This window comes from Falco cherrug, chromosome 2, assembly GCF_023634085.1.
Source record: "Falco cherrug isolate bFalChe1 chromosome 2, bFalChe1.pri, whole genome shotgun sequence".
In the NCBI taxonomy this organism is placed as follows: Eukaryota; Metazoa; Chordata; class Aves; order Falconiformes; family Falconidae; genus Falco; species Falco cherrug.
In genome coordinates this window covers 45250796-45274717 of record NC_073698.1, presented here as the reverse complement: position 1 = coordinate 45274717, position 23922 = coordinate 45250796, and the positions used below count along the sequence as shown (strand labels likewise).

General features: G+C 40.2%; 1 protein-coding gene across 2 annotated transcripts in view; it reads left to right on the top strand.

Moving 5' to 3' along the window:
- TBC1D4 (TBC1 domain family member 4) overlaps positions 1 to 20440 on the top strand; it is a 57014-nt gene extending 36574 nt beyond the window's left edge. For both annotated transcript variants that reach the window (XM_055703311.1, XM_055703312.1), the window contains 9 exons: positions 1811 to 1968; positions 2859 to 3068; positions 6688 to 6846; positions 8380 to 8538; positions 8962 to 9206; positions 12051 to 12210; positions 14464 to 14633; positions 17039 to 17215; positions 18169 to 20440. In XM_055703311.1, coding sequence (XP_055559286.1) covers positions 1811 to 1968; positions 2859 to 3068; positions 6688 to 6846; positions 8380 to 8538; positions 8962 to 9206; positions 12051 to 12210; positions 14464 to 14633; positions 17039 to 17215; positions 18169 to 18387 — 1657 coding nt within the window. In that variant the 3' untranslated portion in view covers positions 18388 to 20440. The remainder of the gene's footprint in view (positions 1 to 1810; positions 1969 to 2858; positions 3069 to 6687; positions 6847 to 8379; positions 8539 to 8961; positions 9207 to 12050; positions 12211 to 14463; positions 14634 to 17038; positions 17216 to 18168) is intronic.
- Positions 20441 to 23922: the final 3482 nt, after the last annotated feature.

Genomic DNA, 23922 nt, shown 5'->3' with positions numbered 1-23922 from the left:
AATGCGAGCCCACTGCTGAATGAGATGGGTGCCCTGGTGATGAAAGATACAGAGAACGTGGAGTCACTGAAGGAAGACTTTCCCTTGGTTGAGGAGAATCATCTAGATAAACTTGGCACCCACAAATCCATGGGTCCCCACGGAATGCACCCATGAGTGCTGAGGGAGCTGGCAGATGTTATTTGCTAAGTCGCTCTCCATCATCTTTGAAAGGTCCTGGAGGACAGGAGAGGTGCCTGAGGACTGGAGGAAAGCCTGTGTCACTCCAGTCTCCAAAAAGGGCAAAGAGGAGGACCCAGGAAAGGCTGGTCAGTCTCACCTCCATCCCTGGAAAGGTCATGGAACAGCTTCATCCTGGAGGTCATCTGGAAGCATGTGGAGGAAAAGAAGGTTATGAGGAGCAGTCAGAATGGATTCACCAAAGGGAAATCATGCCTGACCAACCTAATGGCCTTCTATTATGGAATGACTGGCTGGGTAGGTGAGGGGAGAGCAGTGGATGTTATCTGCCTTGACTTCAGCAAGGCTTTTGTTGCTGTTTCCCATAACACCCTCATAGATAGGCTCAGGAAGTGTGGGTTAGATGAGTGGACAGCGAGGTGGATCGAGAACTGGCTGAATCATCAGCCGGTTTTCTGATGATACAAAACTGGGAGGAGTGGCTGGTACACCAGAAGGCTGTGCTGCCATTCAGTGAGACCTGGACAGGCTGGAGAATTGGGTGGGGAGGAACCTAATGATGTTCAACAAAGGCAAGTGTGGGGTCCTGCACCTGGAAAGGAACAACTCCATGCACCAGGACAGGCCCGGGGCTGACCTGCTGGAAGGCAGCTCTGCGGAGAAGGACCTGGGAGTTCTGGTGGACAGCAAGTAGCCCATGAGCCAGCAGCGTGCCCTGGTGGCCAAGAAGGCCAGTGGGATCCTGGGGGGCATCAGAAGGAATGTGTCCAGCAGGTCGAGGGAGGTGATTCTCCCCCTCCACTCTACCCTGGTGAGGCCACATCTGGAGTGCTGTGTCCAGTTCTGGGCTCCCCAGTTCCAGAGACAAGGAACCACTGGAGAGGGTCCAGCAGAGGACTACTAAGATGATGAGGGGACTGGAGCGTCTCCCTTATGAGGAAAGGCCAAGAGAGCTGGGACTGTGTAGCCTGGGGGAGAAAAGACTGAGAGGGGGTCTTGTCAATGCATACAAATATCTTAAGGGCGAGTGTCAAGAGGACGGGCCAAACTCTCTTCCGTGGTGTCCACTGACAGGACAAGGGGCCATGGGCACAAACTGCAACACAGGAGGTTCCATCCAAATATGGGGAAAAACTTCTTCACTTTGAGGGTGACAGAGCACCGGAACAGGCTGCCCAGAGAGGCTGTGCAGTATCCTTCTCTGGAGACATTCAAAACCTGCCTGGACATGATTCTGCATAACCTGCTGTAGGTGACCCTGCTTTAGCAGGAGGTTGGACTAGATGACCTCCAGAGGCCCCTTCCAACCCCAACCATTCTGTGAAATATTACCATTCTTTTCTCTTAGCTTTTATTCTAAGCTTCCAGCTGAGCACTGCATGAATGCTATGAGTTCTTCCTGGTGGTATATATTGCAAACTTCACAGCACTGTGTTACAAGAAAACAATTGGGCACATCTGTATTCAGGGTGAAGCTCGCATAGAGCACACTTTACCTTCTAAAACTTCCCAGTAAATACTCCTGCAGGTTTGGCTGTACATTAGACAGACTTAATAAAGACTTTTATTTCCCCCCCACCTCCAAAGATGACTGACTTTGATCACCCCATCTGCTTTTTCTTTCCTTCAGTGATGGGGAGGGAAAGAAAAGAACATCAACCGTCTGCAGCAGTGAATCTCTAAATGCTGTGGGGGCCACGCTCACACCTCGCCGCATCTCCTGGCGGCGGAGAATATTCCTGCAGGTAGCTTCACCTATGAATAAATCTTCCAAGATGCAGCATCCAGGTCTGTGTGTGCTTTTAAAGAAAATAAACAAGCAGTTGTTACTGAATAGTTATTACTATAGTGAACTGCAATGCGAAAATATGAAAGGGAGAAGGGAGTCAGCTTGCTAGAGCCTTGCTAGAAATCAGTTGTACTCAGCTGGCTTTAGGTCTTTGTTGCTTTGAACACAGGATTCTGTCATCAAAATCAAATTAATTGCAATCTCCCATGGCTGTGCTGGTAGCAAGCAAATGAAGAACTACCTCTTGCTGACAAAGATAGCCTCTTTAACAGTTTGCATATTTTTACCCTAGCGTGTTTACGTAACAGCAGTGTTATGTTCTGCCTTGTCCTTGTACCGCACATAGCACCTGTTCATTGTGTTAATAATTCTTACAGCTTTAGGTCATTTAAAGTAGGAAACTCTGAAATACCTGAAATCCTGCTCTGTTGATAGAGTCCCATTGGCAGAATTCACAACCGTAGGTAAATGACGAAGTCTTCATTTAGTAACCATGAAGTGCTGTAGCACTGCCTATAGTGCAGCTTAGCAGATGGAAAAAGTTGCTTTTATTATAGAGCCTGCGGTAAATCATGGCAGTAAACAAGCTCAGCTGTAAAGGAAACTTTATGGATAAACACCTCTTTGTAACTCTAGAAGGAGCTAGAGGGGAAAAGGGTTGAAATACTGGCTGACCTTTTATTTACCTTTATTTAATTTTAAAAATTAAAAAAACTTTAAATAAAACACTTTATTTAAAAATAATTCTCTACTGCTAAACTGCATTCTTTGGAATAAGCATCTCACTGCTGAATGTAGAAGACAGCTATATTTGTTCTACTGTGACTTAGATTTTTGTGATACGTCAAGCAATCTGAGTTTCCTGTAATAGCTTTCTGATTCTTTGCAGATGGTCATGATGGAAGTGAATTGTTACCATTATCGCCTCTTGCTCCACCCCTCGAGGAGGACCCTCTTGTTCTAGTATTGCAAAATGAGGATGGTCCGGATAAAACTGGAGAGAGGAAAAACTCAGAAGAACTACAAAGTCTGTGGAGAAAAGCCATTCATCAACAAATTCTGTTACTTCGAATGGAAAAAGAAAACCAGAAGCTGGAAGGTTAGCTACTTAGAAAATACCCCAAAAACTATTACAAATTCTGCTGCCTGAAGCTGAAAACTGTACTGGTGTTGGGCACCTCAGAGATGTGGTTCTGTGACTTTTTGGTTAACGGTGCTAGAAAAAAATCTGTTTACCCACTCTTATCTCAAGTCTACCAGGTTCTTTGTCTGCCTGCAAACTCTTATTAATGAGTCACCTCAGTTAAAGAAGGTAACTTTTCCTTTTTTAGTGCGCATTAGGCAAAAGTTTCTACAGTCTGGATTTTAGCTAAGTCTAGGAATTCTAGTGTGAGGTGGAGGCAAGAGAACAGATGCTGTGTGAGCATTCAAGTATGGTAAACCTTACCCTCTGTATCTCATTACAGTCCTTCGCAGTGTATGGGATTTCTGTCCAGGCTTTCTGTCCTGCGTTAACCACATCACAGTGGTAATTTATAAATATTCAAATGCAAATATGATTTTTAGGAACTGGCTCATGAAGTATGTCAGAAAGTTCTTTTCTTGAATGATGAACACTGTACACTGAAAATTGAGTGCCCTTGCTGAGGGATCTGAAGTTGGCCAAGCTGACTTGTCAGCTGCCTGAGCTTTTGGCTAAGATACTTTATTATGACTGGTCAAGACTCGCACAAATAAAAGATAGTATGCAATGTCTATCCTAGTTTATAGAAGTTCTTCGGTATAATAGATTAATAGCTTTTGGTGCAAGTTGAAAATTTTCTCTCATTTTCAAATGTTATCTCTGTAATTGCTGCCCTCATCTTCTCCTATATGGTCTATAACTTCATTATGTGGTAGTCTGATTCTTCAAACAAAACATAACGATCTTGTTAAGGTCAGTTAAATCTTTTTCCTTCTTTAGTGATGCTTACTGAGAAGGCAGAGAGAGGAAGGAAAAACAGTAGGACAGAAGTCTTTCCATGTCCCTACAAACGTACATCCTTGAATGTATTTCCTGCACAAGTAGCATATTTCTTTGTGCATTCTCTCTACAGTTTGTCTCCTTGTAGATTCATAGGGAACATCTACAGAGAAGTCTGCTTTAACTTCAGCCATAATCTTCACTTACTGTTTTAGCAAATGGTTAGTTTCCTGTTGTAGGGTGGGGAAGCTGGACATCTGCTGTAGTGACTAATTTTATGTTATTCCCTCTGGTAGTATGAGATGCTGAGGGACAGGCTCTTCTCTGTACCTGCCCTGCGTTACTGGAGGTACTGAAAATCATAATCAGTTCAGTTCCTTAAGACTTAGTTGTAAGTTATTTCCATTCTGTAACGGATATGTAGAAACTAAGTTATTCCTGCCTGATTATTTGTGGTGAAAACAGGAGTGTCAGCAGTGGAGACTCCGAACTGGCACTTACCTGCCAGCCCACATCTTGGTTTGTAATCCAAGAAGCGTATCTCCATTCTCCTATGCAGGTTCATAAGTACTGCTAATGAAACTGGTGCTCTGGCTAGCTAGAATTTATCACCTTGTTTTCAAAGGGTGAAAAGTAAACTGTCTCAATGCCTATATGTAGGCTTCCTTCCTCTGGGCTGCTGTAACACGGGCCATTTTACGGACCAGGCATATGCAGAACTGATGCATCCCAAAAAAGTACTGGTTTGTGCAGTGGTTGGCATCCTAGCTTGCAATTAAATGTAGATCTCAGAAATGTAAAATGTAGTAACAGAAATGCAGCTATTTCTCTACTTGAAGCCACGTTCCTAGCTGTGAATTTATTCAGCTGTATATGACTGGTTTAGAACTGGAATTGCTGTGGAATTGTTTTTAGTGATTTTCTCTTAATGTTTTGTTGATTTTTATTTACAAAATATTAATAGAACTTCTTTTCCTATTCCTTTTGCTGTCGAGGAGACTTGAATACTATTAGCTCTTTGTTTTACAGAAGGTAAGTTCTGTGAATTGCACAAACTTGCTTTTTTCTGAGAAGCTTCACACTACTTTTTCCAATAGATCACCTAGAAATACAAGAACTACAAAAAGTAGCAGGCCACCTAGCAATGATTAGGAAGAACATTAACTAAGATGGTTGCAAGCAGCCAAGGGTGGCATGGTAGGCAAGGCAGGTACAATCAACAGGCAAGCTTGCTGACTTTCACTGGGGTTAACCACAGAGCCAGAGTATTTTTCAGAGAAAGATAACCTATGCACTTAATCCTGGAGTTCGTTGTCACACTGAAATATGTTACTGTTGTCTTGAATCTGTCATATTGCTTATGAGTGAGCATTCTCGGATTAAATCATAAAGCAATAAGGTAGCATTTAAAATTGTCCCAGTTGGACTGCAGATTCTTGTGGCAATCACATTCCATTTTTATGGAAGTGTGCTGCACGTTGCATGATAGTTGTTTATACAAAGCCCCCTGTAGTCTTGAACAGGTAGGATCTCAGAGGTGTAACATACAACTTCTAGAAATAATGTCACCTATGTTTTGGAGTGGGCTAGGCAATGATCTTATGGATTCATTCAATACTGGCTATGTCCAAAGCGAGATAACTAGGAAAAGGAACAGATTGTTTTGTTTTGCAGGTTGTATTAAAACGTGAGAGCTTGCTTTCACCTCGAGGTGATGATGGGGACAGAGATACAACTGTTAAGAGGAAGGAGTCTCCTCCAAGGAGCGAGTACTGCATGCAGATCAAGGCAAATTTGGGATAAATCACTTGCAGCTTTCAGAGGTCATGTTGTGAAATGTACAATTCAGTCCAGTGATAATTAAACCTATCTCTGTAAGTTAAGACACATTTAGGTCTTCATTCTAGTTTTTTACACTAGTAGTATGAGGAATTGGGAGTGATTTTCTGCATGCGTATCATGTGTAGTAAAATAACCACAGTTAATTCTCAGTAATGGACATAAAAGCTACTCCTTCGTGAAGTTCCAGAGTAACAGTGCAGCTTTATTTCAGAAATAGTGAGTCCTCTGGGATAAATATTTTTGCAATATTCTATTCTTTTGCAAAGTTCTATTCAACGAACCTTTTAAGTTTACAGCAACACCAGTTTTGTGCTCAGCCCAGATATACCTTCCTGGATATGGTTCACGTTGGTTCATTCTGTTTCCTTCTTGTCAGTTTGATGATGCCAGGTGGCAGGGCCAAGAGCTCTTGCCACTGTCTTAAGGAACACATAAAAACTGGAGCCAACGTGACAGACTCCAGTTTAGAAGACTTGCCTGCTTGCTTGCCTAAATCTCTAATAGAAACATTCATATGGTTGGGACTTTCCATATTAAAACAATCGTAATGTTCAATATAAACAAGAGAAAAAATTATCAAAGGTGTTTTTGCAGTTGAGAGAAGCAGCAGATGTGGTGAAGTTGTGTTGAGTGGGTTTTTCTTCTTGCCCTAAGCCTTAAAAAATGTTTTCATGTACTTCATGAATTACTAATGTTCATGGCCCAGTAACAGAAGCTAAATTGTTGCCTGCAGGATCTTATGACAAAAGACTGGCCCCATCTCAGCTAACAACTGATAAATTGTAGAAGGTGTATTTATGCCTAGACAGATTATCAGGTAGATATATCTAACTTGAATTGGGTTTGCATATTTGATGTCTTTTATAATTTTCTGATGTTCTGTTTTTCTGTGTGCTCTTTCTTTGTGTTCTAGCAAGCAGAGATGAGCTCCAATCAAGAAAAGTAAAACTGGACTATGATGAAGTTGGTACATGTCAGAAAGATGTCATAAATGTTTGGGATAAGAAGTTGCTGAACTGCAGAGCCAAAATCCGATGTGACATGGAAGATATTCATTCCACTTTGAAAGAAGGTATTTGTGTCTTTTAACTATGAAGTCTGAAGATAGATTTTTTTGTTGTTCCTTTTTGATACTGAAGGAAATCTGCCAGCAGTACAGTTTTTCCAGTAGCACAAAATTATGAAAAAATTGCCTTCTTTCTACAAATGGACCCACCTCCTGCTGCCAAACAGAAAATAGGTTGTGCTGTGCCTGCAACTAACAATGTCAGCAATGCAGAAATATGTATATTCATACTCCTGAAAGTAGTGTCTTGTGCCCATGTATTATTAGACTGAAGATTAAACTTGGAGCTTCCGCAGCTAACACTGTGACCTTCTGATTTCTGGTCCATGGCTGCTATCCAACTGCCAGTTTCAGATGCTCTAATTTTACTTACTTACTAAGAAGGCAGGACCAGAATCTCTAATGTGGACTGTGCCCAAACCCTAGGGTAATTGCAGCCAAGCTTTGGGGAGTCAGAATATGGTCTTCTAGTATTTTATTTCCTTAAGTGAAAGGCTGAGGATTTTGGTTTGAAGATCTTTTTGTGGCCTAGAAGGGGAGCCATAGGGCCTTGTTAGTGTAATGCAGATATGGAGTCTGCACCACTGTGCTCTCTTCCATAGAAGCTCACGTCAGTGTTACAGATGCTGAAAAATAATATTTCAGTGTAATCTGGCTGTGGTACAGAAGGGAAGTTTAAATTGCTTCTGAAGGAAAGTGTGGTAGAAATAAGGTGGTTCCGGTTAGGGACATGCAGAAGACTGCAAGCAAATTACTTTACCTTGCTGCCCTATCTTCTGCTGCTGGGCTGCAGTTCAGAGTTGGGAACAAGGATATGCCTTTTCTAACTTATATTCTGTTAAATAATTATTTGCCTGGAAAGTATTAGAAGAGTTGTCAATTCATTTTGACTTTCAAAGGTCAGTTTACAGAGTCAGATTTCGAAGGGGGATGTGTGTGAAAGTCCAAAAGTAGTATTTTAATTTAGTTTATGCTTTCACAGATGCCTGGCTGACTTGAGAGAAATGATGCCTTTCAGTATGAGTGGTTCTGTGTCCTTCCTTTTGGTGTGCAGCGTTAATGCTTTTAGTTTTGAACTGAGCATTTTATAGTCTGTACATCTTTCTCCAAGCCTATGGACTGATATGAGCAGCCCTTTGGAAAGGGGAAGAGGAGGTGGACTTCGCTGTGTTTTATACCTGTGAATTTAGTTCAGCCTTTCTAAACAGGCCGGACTGCATTCTGTGTGTGATTGTGCATCTTCTCCTGCTGGAGGCTATAACAGCTCAGAAGTGGCAGAACAAGTGATGTTGGTACCGTAGTTGCCCAGTGTAGGTACTGTTAGTTTGTAGTTAATGTTTAGTTAGTGGGACTGAACTGTGGCTGGTGAGTGAATACACTGCAGAGCAGACAATTTCTCAAGCTGACTGTAAGGGATCTTCCAGAGTGGTTTGGCCAAGGTTATAATAGACCAAGGTTATGACAAAGCAAATTCTTGTGTTATAGCACTATAAAAACATGGCCCTGCTTAGGCCTCTTCTTTTCCTGACTGACCTGCAGGTGTACCAAAAAGTCGTCGGGGAGAAATTTGGCAGTTTTTGGCTGTGCAACATCGAGTCAGACACAGACTGCCAAACAAGCAGCAGCCTCCCGATGTCTCTTACAAAGAACTTCTGAAACAACTGACTGCACAACAGCATGCCATCCTTGTAGATCTAGGTACGTCTGTTTGTAGCTGGGAGGTTTTTCTGACTTGTTTCGTGGGTCTTTGAGTAAAAACACAGCAAAGTTAATGGAAGCTGTTGTTGGAGGGAGGTATCAGCACCACTTCCTATGTCAGGATGCATTCTGTGCTTGCCACTGAATGTCCTCTAAGCAGATGTTTTCTGAGGTTATGCTGTTTGTATTTATGCTCTTATACATCTGTCTGAAAAGAGATATCAAGCAGTTGCTTCTGCTGGTTCAATGCAGATGAGAATATTATATTAGCTCAATGGATACTGTCTAAAATTGGTGGTAAAGTACAGATTGATCTGACTAAAGTCAACCTGCATATGAAAGCAAAGAAAGAAGTGCTGGCAGACGGATCTAGGATTTTTTGAGGAGAACTGGGTAGTGATTACTCTTTTCTCTTTATGTCAGGACGGACATTCCCTACGCATCCTTACTTTTCTGCCCACCTCGGAGCAGGACAGCTATCACTCTTTAATCTCCTGAAAGCGTACTCTTTGCTGGACAAAGAAGTGGGTTATTGTCAAGGTATCAGCTTTGTAGCTGGAGTGCTGCTTCTACATATGAGTGAAGAACAGGCCTTTGAAATGCTGAAATTCCTCATGTATGACCTTGGCTTCCGTAAACAGTACAGGCCAGACATGATGTCACTACAGGTAAGTCAGTTGTTCCTACTAAAGCAAACCAGAGTTTTAAATGAGTTTTGAGCTCTTAGAGATTGCTCGTTCTTCAGGGCCTTATGAAGCTTCTTACGCGGTTTTGGAAGTTATGAGGTGCATGCAGTTGTTGTCGAGCCCCTCTCTGCCTCTCAGTTTGCAAGCAGAGAAGTTCAGAACTTGCAGAATTTTCCTGTCACACATCCCCACCATTTACTGTTTGGAAAGTCTGCGTCTGTATAGATGGAGATTAAAAATAAATTTGATTTTATTTTTCTTCAGTCCATGAGCACCGAGATGTAGATTTTTCTCTTGTAACTCCAAGGCAAATCAATAGTGACACCCAGTGGCCGGTCAGGGTACTCCGCAGGCATTTGTACTTGGGGCTGCTCTGTCTTGCCTTGTCATTTGCACCTCTCTCATCGTCCTCTGCCTCACCACCCTCAACACAGCAAGACAACAGACCAGTTTTTAATCTTTTTATTTTGGATGAGAAACGATGCATGTTCTGCAATATTAGTCTTTCAACAGCTAGCTATAGATACTCAAGGCTGTTTTGGAAGGAGACAGAAAATCAGATCTGTATAAACTTCACAGTTTAAAGTCTGAGAAAACTTCCACCTTGGGATGCAACTGTCCACTAACTTATAATAATTGGGGCTTAGAGCATATAGTTATTTAAAGGGATACGCCACTGCTGAGCTAAATCTTGTAATCCACATTTGAGAAAGAGAAAACTAAGAGGCAGATACAAAAGTCTTTTTTTTTTTTTTTTCCCCATGCTCCCTGCATAGCAAACACTTATAATTACATAAAAACTGAAGTAGGAGTTTCAGTCCAATTTTCATGACCAGTCACTTTAGGTGCTTATTTGGCAAATGTCCAGAAAAATAGAATAGATTGTAGTTAAAGAAATTGTATATGCTTATTCAAAAAAATGGTAGAGAGGAGTGTTTTACTGTGACTGTAAGTATACTATAAGACGTTTGTTGTGATCAATTAAGGGTGAAAAGCCACAGAGTCATAAAGAGCATCATTCTGCCTCTTCCCTGTTCCCCCCCAACCCCCCAATAAGTTTTGAACCAGTGGGGTCTAAGTGTGATAAATGCATGGTTGTGGGATTTTTTTCGCCTAGAAGATGCTGTCTTAGTGTTTGTATGTTATACTGCAGCTGTAGACTGTCAAGAACTTCTGATGATTTGGGAACATTCAGAGATCCAGGATTTTACCTTTTGATTTAAATGAGTCTGAAAATTTCATTGTCAGAAGCTCTTAGGAAGAACACTTTTTACGTTCGAGAAAGGTCACTGGTTGTATAGTACTGTTTGCCCTTTAAATGAAATGACCTCTCTTTACCCCACAGTTTGCTCCTAGGCAGTTATTCTGTTCTAGACAAAAGTACAAGTTTTGTCTGCTCAAGACAAACTAGACTATTGAGGATGACTTAAAGGATCTCACTAAAGCCTAACCCTTTGTTTTGCTTTTTAACAGGAGTAGAGTACTTGCAAATTCTTTCGCATTTACAATACTGAAACACAAGTAAGCTTATATGCAGAGTTAGCTTCTGTCCTGAGCAGACAAGCATTGTATGTTTCTTTAGGATAATGAAAACTTATTTGACTTACATTTTTAATTGTTATCTGGAAAAAGTAGTAATCTAGATCCTTAGTTCATAATTAACTCATCCAATTGGTGTATGGCCTCTGCAATACTCTTCTAATTTCACATGTAAATGTATTTTGTATCAATGCTGTCCAAACAGTGCTTAATTATTATCTTTGGCAATTAATGTAAGAACTCAAAACGCATGCACAAATTTAGCTAATTTGTCTTAATGAGAAGTGATCTGTCTGCTTGCGGAAACTGCTGACTGATAATAGTATCAAGTGCAGTCAGATTTTGGTGGGGAAGAATCATAACCACTAAAAGCAGGAAAGTAGATGGATCCAAGAAATAATTTTCTTATTGAGGAATGGATTCACCTGAAGCATAAGGCACTGTTGACAGCAAAGCTGGACCTGACAACTAATCAATATATGTCTGCTTCTCATCCATCTTCTGCTTTATGATGGAAGCATTGGCCTGTGCTGTGAGTGACTTACTAGGGAATATAAACTATCAAAATGGCAAGGAAATAATTTGGCAGAAAGTGATATTTCTGGCAATGAGTAGCAACTTCTAACCATTTTGCTTTGCAACCTTTTACAGGTTGTATAACAGCACTTTATGTATCAGTATCTTAAATTTTTCTGGACCGCTGGCATGTTGGAGGTTTGTTGGGAAGTATGTATGTGGTACACCTCTAATGACCACTGTATCTAATGTACTTTGTGGGGACAGAAGCAGTCTAAAGTGATGATTGTAGCAGAGGAGTTTTAAATGCAGCAAAATTATTGCCAAGATTCAAAGGATGAAAGCTGAAATGTGTAAATTTAGCCAGAAATAGTTCAACTCTATAATGGGGAGTTTTGGCATCTTAAAAGAGGTACTTCTACTTTCATTGCTGCAAGACTGAATGCTCTGGTTTGTTGATAAAGTTAGATCAATATATTCTCTTCTTACTTTAAGCCTGTGAATCTGAAATGATATTTCATTAATAATCAGGTTCAAACTCTTATTTATTATTGACTGCTGTGTTGGTTTTAATTCATTAGGGGTGGGTTGTTTATGTGTGAGTAGAAATCACTTGAGGCCCTAGGCAACAATTAAGCTTCATTTTACAGTGGCGTCTGTACTAGAGTTTCTTTCCCTCAAGTGGAATGTGAATGGTGTGGAAAACTAAGTAAAGCTGAACTTTTCTTTCTCTACTTCTTTTCCCCCCTGCAACCCCCTCATGCACTGTAGATTCAGATGTATCAGCTCTCAAGGCTCCTTCATGATTATCACAGAGACCTGTATAATCATCTTGAAGAAAATGAGATCAGTCCCAGTCTTTATGCTGCACCGTGGTTTCTTACATTGTTCGCATCTCAATTTCCATTAGGATTTGTAGCCAGAGTATTTGGTAAGAAAGTTTATTCTGTTGCAATAATAAAAAGAACAATGTTGTCCATTGTGTTTTGAAACTCTCAGGGATTAGTTTTCTACATACTTGGGACATTTGGGGTGACTATTTTGGGTGGCAAGTAGCAATGCTCTTCATGGTGGGATGTCAGCTCCTTTTCAAAAAGGAAAACTGAAATGTATTCTTTGAAACATTGGACTTGAGCAATTAAGTATGTCTACTGTTATTAGCCAAGAGACTTCTGATGGATAAGCAGCAGGACATTTATTGTTGCAAATGTACTTTATGCACCAAGTATTCCATTTATATCTATAGAAAAGTTCATCTTGCAAACTGAAAAAAGAGAATACATTGGTTTTCAAGAACATGTTTCTGAATAATTGATTCTAAAGTGGTTTCTAATAAAAATTCAAATAAACTTGAACTTAAAGGCTGGTTCAGGTATTCATGTATGTATTGAATAGTTCCCTAGTCTTAGAATGCCTCTTATTCCATTTAGAGGGTTTTTTCATGACTCCTCTTCAGATAATGTCTAGTACAGAAGCTTAAATATTGATTGTGCCTTGTAGTGTTTACATTATCAGCATGTCAGGTACCTGGGTTTGTGTTCTTTTATTGTCAGTAAGAGCTGCCAGCTTAATCAAATCTCTAGTAGTGCAGATATATGTAAAAAAAATTACATGTTAATATGAAACTCAATGTGCTTAGATATGCACCAAAAAACTGGGAGCATATGCTGTGTACTTCCTCTTGAATCAGACTTTTTTCCCATTTGATTTTTCTGTTTTCATACAACACCTTTTGTCTTTTCTGATGAAATTCAACTTGACTTCTGTCTCATGTTTTATTAATGGAGTGAGTTAGGTTTTTAATTTGTTTGGTGGGGGGGGGTTGGGGGGGGAAGAGAGGCTTGTTTGGTTTTCATTTTTTTTTGACCCAGTGATTTCTCCATTACAGAGGTTTTTTTCCTTTTACAGTAAACTTTTTCTAACTGCTCTTTAGGTGAACCAAAGACTGGTGTATCTGTTTTTCAGTGGTATGCACGATCGGTGCCTCTCTTTCCCAGTGAGATTATTGAATACTGGGACACTCAAGTGTTTTGGATTTTTTTGATTTGTTTTTCAAGGCTGAACTGTTCTTTTCTTTTTTTTTTTTTTGTTTTCAGTAGGCTTTGAATTTGGAAAACAAATTTTTTAAGGGTGGGGAGCGTCAGCATTCTTTTCTTTGTAAATAAGCTGAGCAAGGCATGTTCCCATTTTAAAAAACAAAATCACTGAGTTGTTTTACTTCCTAATGCTTTGGATTCTTGCATCTTTGGTGTCTTATGGGCCATTGTCAGATACCACTAACAGATGGTTAGTGTCCACCCATCACAAATTATGCTGCTTGAATGTGCATCATAGACTTGAGAAGGGAGACCTTTAGGAACTGTGTATGAGTGAGATGGCTGCCTCACGAGTGTCCTGGTGCTCCCCTCTGATACTGGATTAGCGCCAGTGATAACGTCTCAGCGTCAGGATCAGAAGTTGAGTTTATTCAGTCATGGAGCCCTGCTCTTGGTGGTGTGACAGAGCCAACAGTACAGGAGGCTTATTTGAACTGCTCATGTGCTGCGTTCACCTCGGTAACTGCAACTCCACCACTGCCACTGAGACAGTTTCTAGTTACTCTGAACAAGTTTCCAGTTTCTGTACAGTCTGTATCTACTGACTTCTGCAGAGCCTGGACTTCACCCTCACATTCACGTAGTTATACCTCAAAGTAAGGGGTTTGGGCTTAAATTACAGCCAATGTGATCACTACTGTGGATTTTGAGAATAATGTGTTTGGTTATGAAATCTACATGATCATTTTTTAAGGACTAGCTTTTGCCTGTAGAAAACAGTAAAACTTCAGTATGTTGTGTTGTGATCCACTTCCCAATTGCTTTTCAATCATAAATACACTTAAAACCAGTTAGCAGTTAGCTAACAGTCTATAGTTTGCAGTAGACAATAATGAAATGCTTATTGCAGGTAACAGTTACAGACGTAACAGGCATGTTGTATTTTCTTTAATGCTCTCTCATGTCTGTAAGGTGACAGAAAATGCTTTTATATGCTTTAACCTCATGTTGAAATAAGACAGATTGCACTTCTGAACTGAATAAATATGTGTTATGATTGATTACAAAGAACATCCCAGCAAATACATGTATTTACCCAATTACTTTAGCTCACGTTTTCAAGATATTTCAATTACTTTCTTTTTTAGACATTATTTTTCTTCAAGGAACAGAAGTCATATTTAAAGTAGCACTGAGCCTACTTAGCAGTCAAGAAACATCTATAATGGGATGTGAGAGTTTTGAGAACACTGTTGATTTTCTTAAAACCACTATTCCAGATATGACTCACCCTCAAATGGAAAAAATTATTACTCAGGTAAGTTGTTTTTCACTGCTCTTTACTTCCCCCCCCCCCCCCCCCCCCCCTTTAGTGTACTTTAAATGAATCATGCCCAAGGCATAGGTAAAAGTCTTCTCAGTGTGTTCCTTTTGGTTTTAAATGCAAATGAGTAATTTTCCCAGTAACTTGTATAGAAATAGGATATGAGCTAATTTCAATGGGTTTTGAACTGCAATTCTAGCAAGACTTTAGTTGCTACCTCAAGGTTTAGTACAAAGGTTATTTCGTGCCTCAGATATTGGGAAAACATGACTTTGCTTATAAATTTCACATCACCATCAGAAGGGTAAAAGTAGCCTATTTTCCAAACTTAAAGCCAGCTATTGCTCCCTGCTAGCGGGTGGGCAGTCCAGCAGTTTGTGACAGGAACCACAACTCACCATGTTGGAAGAGGCAGCATCACAGCAACTTCTCCTCCTGATCCTTCTGACTTCTGGTTGCACGGGGCCAGGTACCCACCCCCATGGGAACTTTGCTGATACTTCCAACTTAAAATTCTACAAGTTAGGAGGTTGGTGAGGCCCTGTTTTCATGATACTTAATAAAATCAAGGTCAGGCAAACTTTTGCTGTTCTGTTGTGGGGGCAGCTTCCATCCTCTTCGGGATCACTTTTAGGGTGAGAATAGAAGAGAAACAAAGAACTACTGATGCTGGTATAGGAAAAGCTTCTTGTGAAATACTGTCAGTGGCTGGGATCTTCATGTCTCTACATCATCTTCCTCTGCACTGAAGCTGCAAATTGAAAGTAAGCCTCAGTACAGTACCTTAACTGTGAAGGGGTTTTTTGAGCAGTTTTCCTGTTCAGGTGACAGTTTGGAGGTAATAGAAGAGTTCTGGAAAACCACATCCACGTGCAGGAGTGCAGTTAACACTGTTGCATTCCTGTGGTTTGGTTTATGCTTGTGTATTTCAGGTGCTGTCAGTTAAGAATTCATTTTTAGATGACATGTTAATCTTCATTCCCTTATTGCAGTGATTGTGATTGCTGTGCTAAACCAGCATCAGGCACTTCAACGTCTATCTTCACAACTCACTGATTCTGGCGATGATAGAGATGGTAGTTCAATATTTTTGATGTTATTAGAAATTAAATCTCTGTCTGTGGTCTGCGTGGGTTGCAGAGCAATTGTGCTGTGGTGAGCATGGTAGAAGTGGCTTTGTGCAAAGACAAGACTGATTGAGTAAAGGATGGGTGATCTTACCTGAGCAGAGGTGGTTGTGGTTATATGCAGGGTCAGTTCAGCTCTGAGATGAAGGCTGCCTGCTTGCCTGTGGTGTGGTCTCATGCTGAATAGCCTTCTGGATCTGCATGCACATGTAGACTGCCTATATCGTATTGCTCCTACACCTAGGCTGGCTGAACGGGGTCATTTGGCTATCTCAGAGCTGTAATTCCCAAGACCATCCTTTTATAGTGGATAATAAAAGAAATATGTAGACATCATGCAGGACTACAGTACACAAAGAATTGACCAGGTAGCCTCATAGAGGAAAATGGCACTTGCCCAGTTTGAACACTGTATGTAACTTAAAGTTTACCTCATTTGAATTACCTAAAGAACAGTGAAGGTAATGCAGAATCTGTTTTGTTTGGGGGATCTGTGTGTGTGTGTGTGTGTGCTCTGTTGCTGTAATGTTTGTAATCTCTAGAACAAGGAACAAAATTAATGTCACTGTAGACATCCTTCCTTTCCTAGCCTAAACTATTTGGTAACTTTCAGAAGCTGAGAGGCTGTGACTAGATGTATAAACAGGTAAGGGTCATGTGGTCTCATCACTGTTAGATGCTCAATTCCATAGTCTTCACTTTGTTACCAAAGCATCCCAACAAGAAAATAGTGTATCTTCACAGAGAGACAGAGCACAGGGAAACTGTAACCATGAAGAGTATTCTTGTAAAAGTCTGTAAATGGGCACTTGGAGTCAAGAGATCCAGTTTTGAGGGTGGAGATCGGATATTCCTAGATTATTATTCCTCATAGTGTGATCCTGCTCCTATCACAAGCTGGTGAGACTTGAATTTCAAAATTTCCTCTTGAACTTCTTAATATTCCTGAGTAAGAGATGATAAGACTTGATCATATTATAAAATTCTTGGATTACATAAGACTTTTCTGCTGATATATCTCATAGTAAGAGATGGTATTTGGTAATGGTAAAAACGATGATCCGATTTTTCTAAAGTCTGATTTATTATGGCTCCAATAAGAACTTTAGATGCTAAAATGCTCTAACTGGAGATTCTCCCTTAAAATACTTTTTGAGAGGAACAGGAAAAAACATTAAGTTAATTGAGCAGAGTTGCCTCTTAGCTGAACATTCACGTGGAATATGTGCTCTCTATTGTAGTTTAAAAAATAATTTTTTTCTCTCGTGGCAGGTGTTCGAGATGGATATTTCAAAACAGCTCCACGCCTACGAAGTAGAGTACCACGTTCTTCAGGATGAACTGCAGGAAAATGTGAATCCCTGTGATGAAGGTGAACCCCTGGAGAAGCTGGAGAGGGCAAACAGTCATCTGAAGAGACAAAACATGGATTTGTTGGAGAAGCTGCAGGTAAATGATCTAAGACTACAAACGCATGGAGAGATCATTTCTGTGATTCAGCCAATAGCCAGTTTTTGTGTTTATGGCCTCAGGGTGTTGTGCTATTTTCTTTTGGTATTGAAAACAGGGATCATTTGGGTTTTTTACTAGTATTATTATTATTATTATTATTTATTTATTTTATTTGTGGCTACCTGGGCTTTTATGTCTGTTCTGAAAATGCACCAAGGACATAGAATAAATATGAGTGACTGATTTGAAAGGCTCTATCAATGCTCTTCTGTTCTTCCAGAGTGCTATGCTATAACGCATCTTCCTCAATTCCTTAACCTCTTCATCTTTTTGTTTGTATACCTTCTTCATTCCTCTGCTTGGGCCTTTTCCTGGGAATGTTTGGAATTCCCCCACCTCTCACAGAGAGACATTTGCTACTGCTGAGGTCCAGGGTTTCTGATTACTAGTCATTGTTTTTTGTTTCCCAGAAGCAGCTATAAGTCTTTTGTTGGGAAATAGTGAACACTGTCTGCCTCTAGACTTAACACTGACGTTCTGTTTCCCTCTAATCTCCATCCTAATTTACTTTATTACATAGGGTTCCCATTGCTCCGTCACTGTCAGACAAGTTGTCTCTTCCAGTTCTACTATAGCTGCTGATTTCCTTTTTCTCCTTGCAGCTCCAGTTCCTTGTTACTCTCAACTGTCCGTTGCTTGCTGCAACTTGCATGTCTCCTTCCCTCTGTAAAGCTTTTGGGAATCCTTCAGATTGATCTGGTCTGGTTACTATAAGGAGATTCTGTGTATGATACACAGCAGGCATTCCTTGTATCATCTGCCTACACAGATGTCTTTTAGAAACATCTATGTAATTAAAGTTCTTTCCATATTATATAGCATGTCGTAATATAAAAAAAGGTTGTTCAGAACGTCTCAATTTATTATAAAGATAATGCTGTTGTTTACAGGTTGCTCATGCTAAAATTCAGAGTCTGGAGTCCAACCTGGAGACTATTTTGACTCGAGAGAACAAAATGAAGACTGTAATTCAGTCCCTGGAACAGGAGAAGATAACATATCAAAAGACTCTTGAGCAGATAATGAAGTATTTGCCAGCGGAAGTCTTGTCTGACTGTGAACTGCTCCTGAAGGAAGTAAACTACAACCCAAATAATAAAATAAAATAAGGAGTAAGCCATAAACCAAGGTTTTCTAGGCAGCATTTTTTCAAAAAAAGGGAAAGAAAAGATGAGTATGCTGCTTTCAGAGGACTTAGCAATAGGCAACAGTATTACCCAAAACTAGTGCTGGGACACTCATAGCTACAGATGGGCCTTCAAATGTCAGTATGCAAATTCAGGCTATTAATTTTTTTATGATTCTGTAAATAAATCGCAAGGGGGAAATAAAGGATTCTTATATGTAATTATGATGAGTAGATGTATATTTAGAGTTGATCTAAAGGAAAAGAGAAATTTCAGTAGTCAAAGCCAAGATAATGGCGATCTGCAAATTCACTCTGGATGTGCTTGTCTTGTAGCAAAATGAGGATAGTGTGTCTTTATATATATGTATGTTGAATAATACTTGAAGAAAAAAAACAAAAAAGAATGTAATTTTCCCTCCAAAGAGCAGCATGTTTCACATCTTCTGTGGAAAATCTGTGTGAACTCATGTGTGCCTCTCTTTTAATTCTACTGACATTGTGCGCGCAGACCAATAAGCAGAACAAGTATCATGGCTTGGTTCATGCGGAAAGAGCTCTTGTGCCATCTGCTGCCTGGGCTGTCGCCGTCAGCGACGTAATTACACACGCATGTTGGAACTGGAAACCAAAAGCATAATGTCATAGCTCCGCCTCTGTAACTCAGAGCTAAGAAATAGGTATCTATACACGCTCGCAGAACTTGTAAAGGCAAGAGCTAACAGTGACTGCTACTTCCTTCCTGGCCGGTTTGCTTCTGCCTGTCTCGGGGTTGGTCACGATGACGGGAGGAAGTGAGCGATCCTGATGTTAATTTTCTGCAAGAGACTTGCTGTCGTAAGAGTCAGGCATGCAAGAAGTTCTCATTTAACCAAAGAAATACTGCAAGGAGCCTTGTCTTATCATAGTGGGAGCCAGAAAGCTATTCTTAAATTTTATTTGAAGAGAAAATTGAGGCAGATTGCAGGAAGTTGAGCATAAGTGCACGCAAGAGGACCAAGCAAGTTTCAAATGTTATATACCTTTCAGTTTTCGCTTACACAGTGGGTATACATTTCAAAAGGGATTCTGAAGTACAGGTGTCGTTTTAATAATGCTTTCCAGGTTATTCCTGTTTTAATACTAGTTTGTGGTTTTCTTTTTAAAACAAAAGTCATGAATTCTTGTGTTCTGGGCAGAAGGTGGGTAAGCTCTGATCATTTCAAGGGAGAAAATATGTTTATAAAGGTATAAAAAGATGCACATAGATTTGAAAATGTTTTTGAGTGGAATTTATGAGAAGGTTTAGACAAATGTGTAATAGACATGTACTTTGGAGTGCATGTCTGAACCGTTAATTGAGTGTTACAGTGGCTCATGTTATCTCTTACCATTTATACTGTATTTCAGGAAAGACATACTCTTTTTAGTAAGAAAAACAATTAAGCAAAGTGCCAAATCCAGCAGTGTCTTTATGCATAAGTTTGTCCAATTTAGAAAGCAAGGACTGAATATCACTGCTTTCTAAATATTATGCTTTATGTTAACATGAAAGTGAGGAGCAACAATGCTGATTTGCTGCACGCTGCTGTGGAACTTAGGGGCTTGGGGTCTCCTAGGTTTGGTTTTTGTTGTTTTTTACTTCTGTGATGTTTTACTTGATTAAATATACTGATTTACTTAACAATCCTTCTTTTTACAGTTAGGGTGAAAGGTCTTAACATTGTGTGTAAAATTGTGGAATCTGTCTAGATATTTCAAGAACGTTATATTGTCCTAGGTGGAAAAATGCCAAGTGAAAAGACAGTTCTTTGCAGTGTTGTTCAGAGTAAGTTTTAGCTGGCGTGTACATACAAAACCAATCCCAGGAACTGCAGTAGCATTTATTACAAAGAATCAAGGTTATTCAGATACATCTCTTTTTTTTTTCTTTTTTTCTTTTTTTTTTTTTTGTAATAAGATGCACTGAACGTGCTTTATCCTCTGTTTCACTTATAAAATTTTTCATGTAATGCCTGGAGTAATTCCAATAAATGTCATTGCTGCATTTCTCATGACCTCTGGCTAGTTTTATTTTTTTGCACCTCAAGTACCAATCTCATTCTCAATAGTGCTGTTTACATGAAAGACAAAAAGCATCTGTTTTTAGTTTCTAGTTGTGGAGAAAAGAACTACAGGAATTGTAGAAGGACATGGGAAGGGTCGGAATTCCAATTAGGGAAAATAGTCTTGCATTGTTCTTAACTGAAGATTAAATGATTAAAAGGTATTTTTCTTCTGTAGCAGTTCATTTGGTATGTATGCATGTTGGGAATAGTAATTTGATGAACTCTGCGCTGCACATCTAGCTTGGGAGGAGGAGGAGGACACTGTATCAACAAGTAGGAATAAACTACAGAAGTAAACCCCCAATTAGGTAAGTGCCTCATAACATTAGGGCATATGTGATAGCATTTGTATTCTGAACACAAGTGTGCCTTGCTAACTGAGTATCTCTAGAGTGTTTAGCTTGAAGTCTGCACTCCAGCAGATATCCTCCAGACCATCTTCAGATGAATAGCCAGCAAGATTATCTAGAAGATTGAACAGCATGCGTGTTTGCGTCCATCTGTTTGTCTCTCCCTCTCTATCATTTAGGTAGCTTTACAGCTGTTCTGTTCTGGTTGCAGTTGTGCGACTGTGAATTGTAAGGTGCAGTGAGCCAGACAGAGCTGCAAGGATATTTGCTTGGGAGAAAGGATGGTTCCTGGGTTTGGACAAATTGTTCTTTTAATCTTGTTTTTCTCTTGGAAAAAAAAAAAAAAGTTTTCAGAATAAAGCTATTGTTCTGCTTGAGCTAAGCGGAACAGCACTCTCCATTTTTGCAGTCAACTTGCAGAGAACTAACTCAGGAGGAAAAAGTATTTGCTGTTTTCAGGAACAGCTAACTTAGACTGGTTTCTGCTGGCAGAGGGTTTTTTTAAAAGTCTGGGAAGACATCCATCCTTTTAGGTAGCAAACTAGCCTGTAAATGAAGAGTACTGCTTGCCAGGAATACAGTTGAAATAGGTCAGTCTGGTAAGAAGAAGGGCTAATATAAGCAACACTCTGGTATTCACATCATTTATGGGTGGGAAACTTGGCCAAGAAAGTTGTAGGGTTTTGGTCAGTTGGTTTTCTGGTTTTCTTTCGGGGGTTTTTTTTTGGAGTGTGTTTCTGGTTTTAGTTTTGTTTTTCCTTCTCCTAAAAAGGAGAGTATTTCTCTCCTTGAAAGAGGAATGTTTATTTAAGGTGCCTTTAAGTTTAATTTTGTTCACTTTTCTCTAAAAAAGCCTCAGATTTTTACAGAAAAAAAAATAGTCTTCTGATAAATGGCATGTTCCAGTTGAAGACCTAACTGGAAATCACAAATCTAGCTAAACTTAAGTGGTTTGATGATGCCCTCTTCAACATCATACTGCTTTGCTTAATATCACTACAAGGCAGGCAAACAATTTGTAACACAGGAAAGAATTTCAGCAGTTTGGTCCAAGAATTTGATGCCAGTATAATCCAGAGGGTCTACATTTGGACACTTAATCTAAACCTAAAACCACATAAGTATTGGTGTGAGTAGCCTTTTGTGTATTGAGGTGAATAGCCCCAGGCACTATTAATAGTGGTTATCCACTAAGTCGTTGTAGTCATAGATGGGCGTTGACAGACACCTGCAGGTGGTAACATGTCAAGCTTTGTGGCAGGCTACACCATCCATTTGAGGAATTGTAGTTGATTTTATATTTCTGTAGTTCAGCTTTTACTGTCAGTGTTAGCTATTGAATGCATTTAACATACGCTTTGCCTTCCTCAGTCTTTCTAGTGACTAGAAAGAACAAAATTTAACTTCCTTCCATACTGAATGCTTGGCCATATCCTTCCTCCATACATCTAGTGTGCAAAGGATAGAGTTTATATTCCTGGAGTTTAAAATATGTTAGCTGACTGTCTGATAGCATATTAAACGCAGCAGTGACAGTAAAAAGCTGGGGAGTAAAGCAGAGATTACTGTGTGCCTTGAGCAGCAACGACTTGCATGCTGACTGGCTTGCAATGAAGTGGAATCTGGATGGGTTGGTACTTGGTGTGCTGTTTGGTTTTATTTTAATGTTGACCTTAATCCTGGACCAAAGGAAGGAGCTAGAGGTGCTCCTCTACCAAAATGTTGTGTTGGAATTTCCTTGAGAGGTTTTCCGCTCCTTTGCTATTCTCTTTAGAACTCTTGCTCAGCAACTAGGAATTGTTAACAAGGGAATTGGGAGTTGTTTGTAGTCTTATCATCAGAAGAACTTCTCTTGGAGTTTATCCAGACTGTTCCTGTACTCAAATTACAACTTGCTCAAGTCTTTGCTCTGATTATTTTAATATATTGGGGTTTATTTTTAGTAGGAGCGCATGCTGAGGGATGACATAAATGCCGTACATCATGTCCTGCCAAAACGTATATGTGGAGAAGTGTAGAGTGAGCTTGTGCTTGTGAAACACTGGATTAAGAGAAGTCACTTCTTAGTGTGGGAAACCGGTCTGTATCTGACCTCAAAATAAGAGACCCAGTTTCACTGGCTCTGTGTACTCCTCTTCTGTCATCTGTCTGAATGCCTACTTCAGTTGTCTGTGTACAATTAGCATTTGGAGCTGCAGATATTTAGGTGTACGTGTCCATTTTTGTCTTAAAAGTTTAATGGGCTTGAGCGTGAATGGAGGAGGAATGAAGCGTTCTGTATCATATAAGCATTCTCTTCACATCCAGAGTAGCCATCCAGCCGAACAACTTCATTTCAGAACAGAAGAAACACACAGTGAAGAAAACTGGTTTGAGCCTATAGTTGCTTTTCCCTTGCCTGGGCAAGTGGGCTACCCAAAATAGAGTATCTAAAGTTGGAAGGGACCCATAAAGTTCATTGAGTCCAACCCCCGGCTCCTCACAGGAATGCCTAAAACTAAACCATATGACTAAGAGCATTGCCCAGGTGCTTCTTGAACTCTTGACAGGCTTGGTGCTGTGACCGCTTACCTGAGGAGTCTGTTCCAGTGACCAACCACTTGTCTCAGTGAAGAACCGTTTTCCTAATGTCCAAGCTGAACTTCCCCTGATACAGCTTCATACCATTTCCTTGTGTCCTGTTGCTGGTCACAGAGAGAAGATCAGCACCTCCTCCTTCTGCTGCCCCCCTTGAGGAAGCTGTAGAGTGAGATGAGGGCACCCCTTGGCCTTCTCTTCACCAAGCTGAGCAAACTACGTGACTGACCTCAGTAACTCCTCTTAAATCTTGCCCCTCAGGGTCTTTCGTCATCTTTATCACTCTTGTCTGGACACATTCTAATAGCATGATGCCTTCCTTGTATTGAAGCACACAGTACTGGAGGTGGGGCTACACCAGTGCAGCGTAGGTGGAGTGGGACAATCACCTCCCTTGAGCTTAATGCACCCCAGGACAGGACACGTTTGGCCCTTTTGGCTGCCAGAGCACACTGCTGATTCATTTTCAACTTGCCATCAGCCCAAACCCCCAGATCTCTTTCC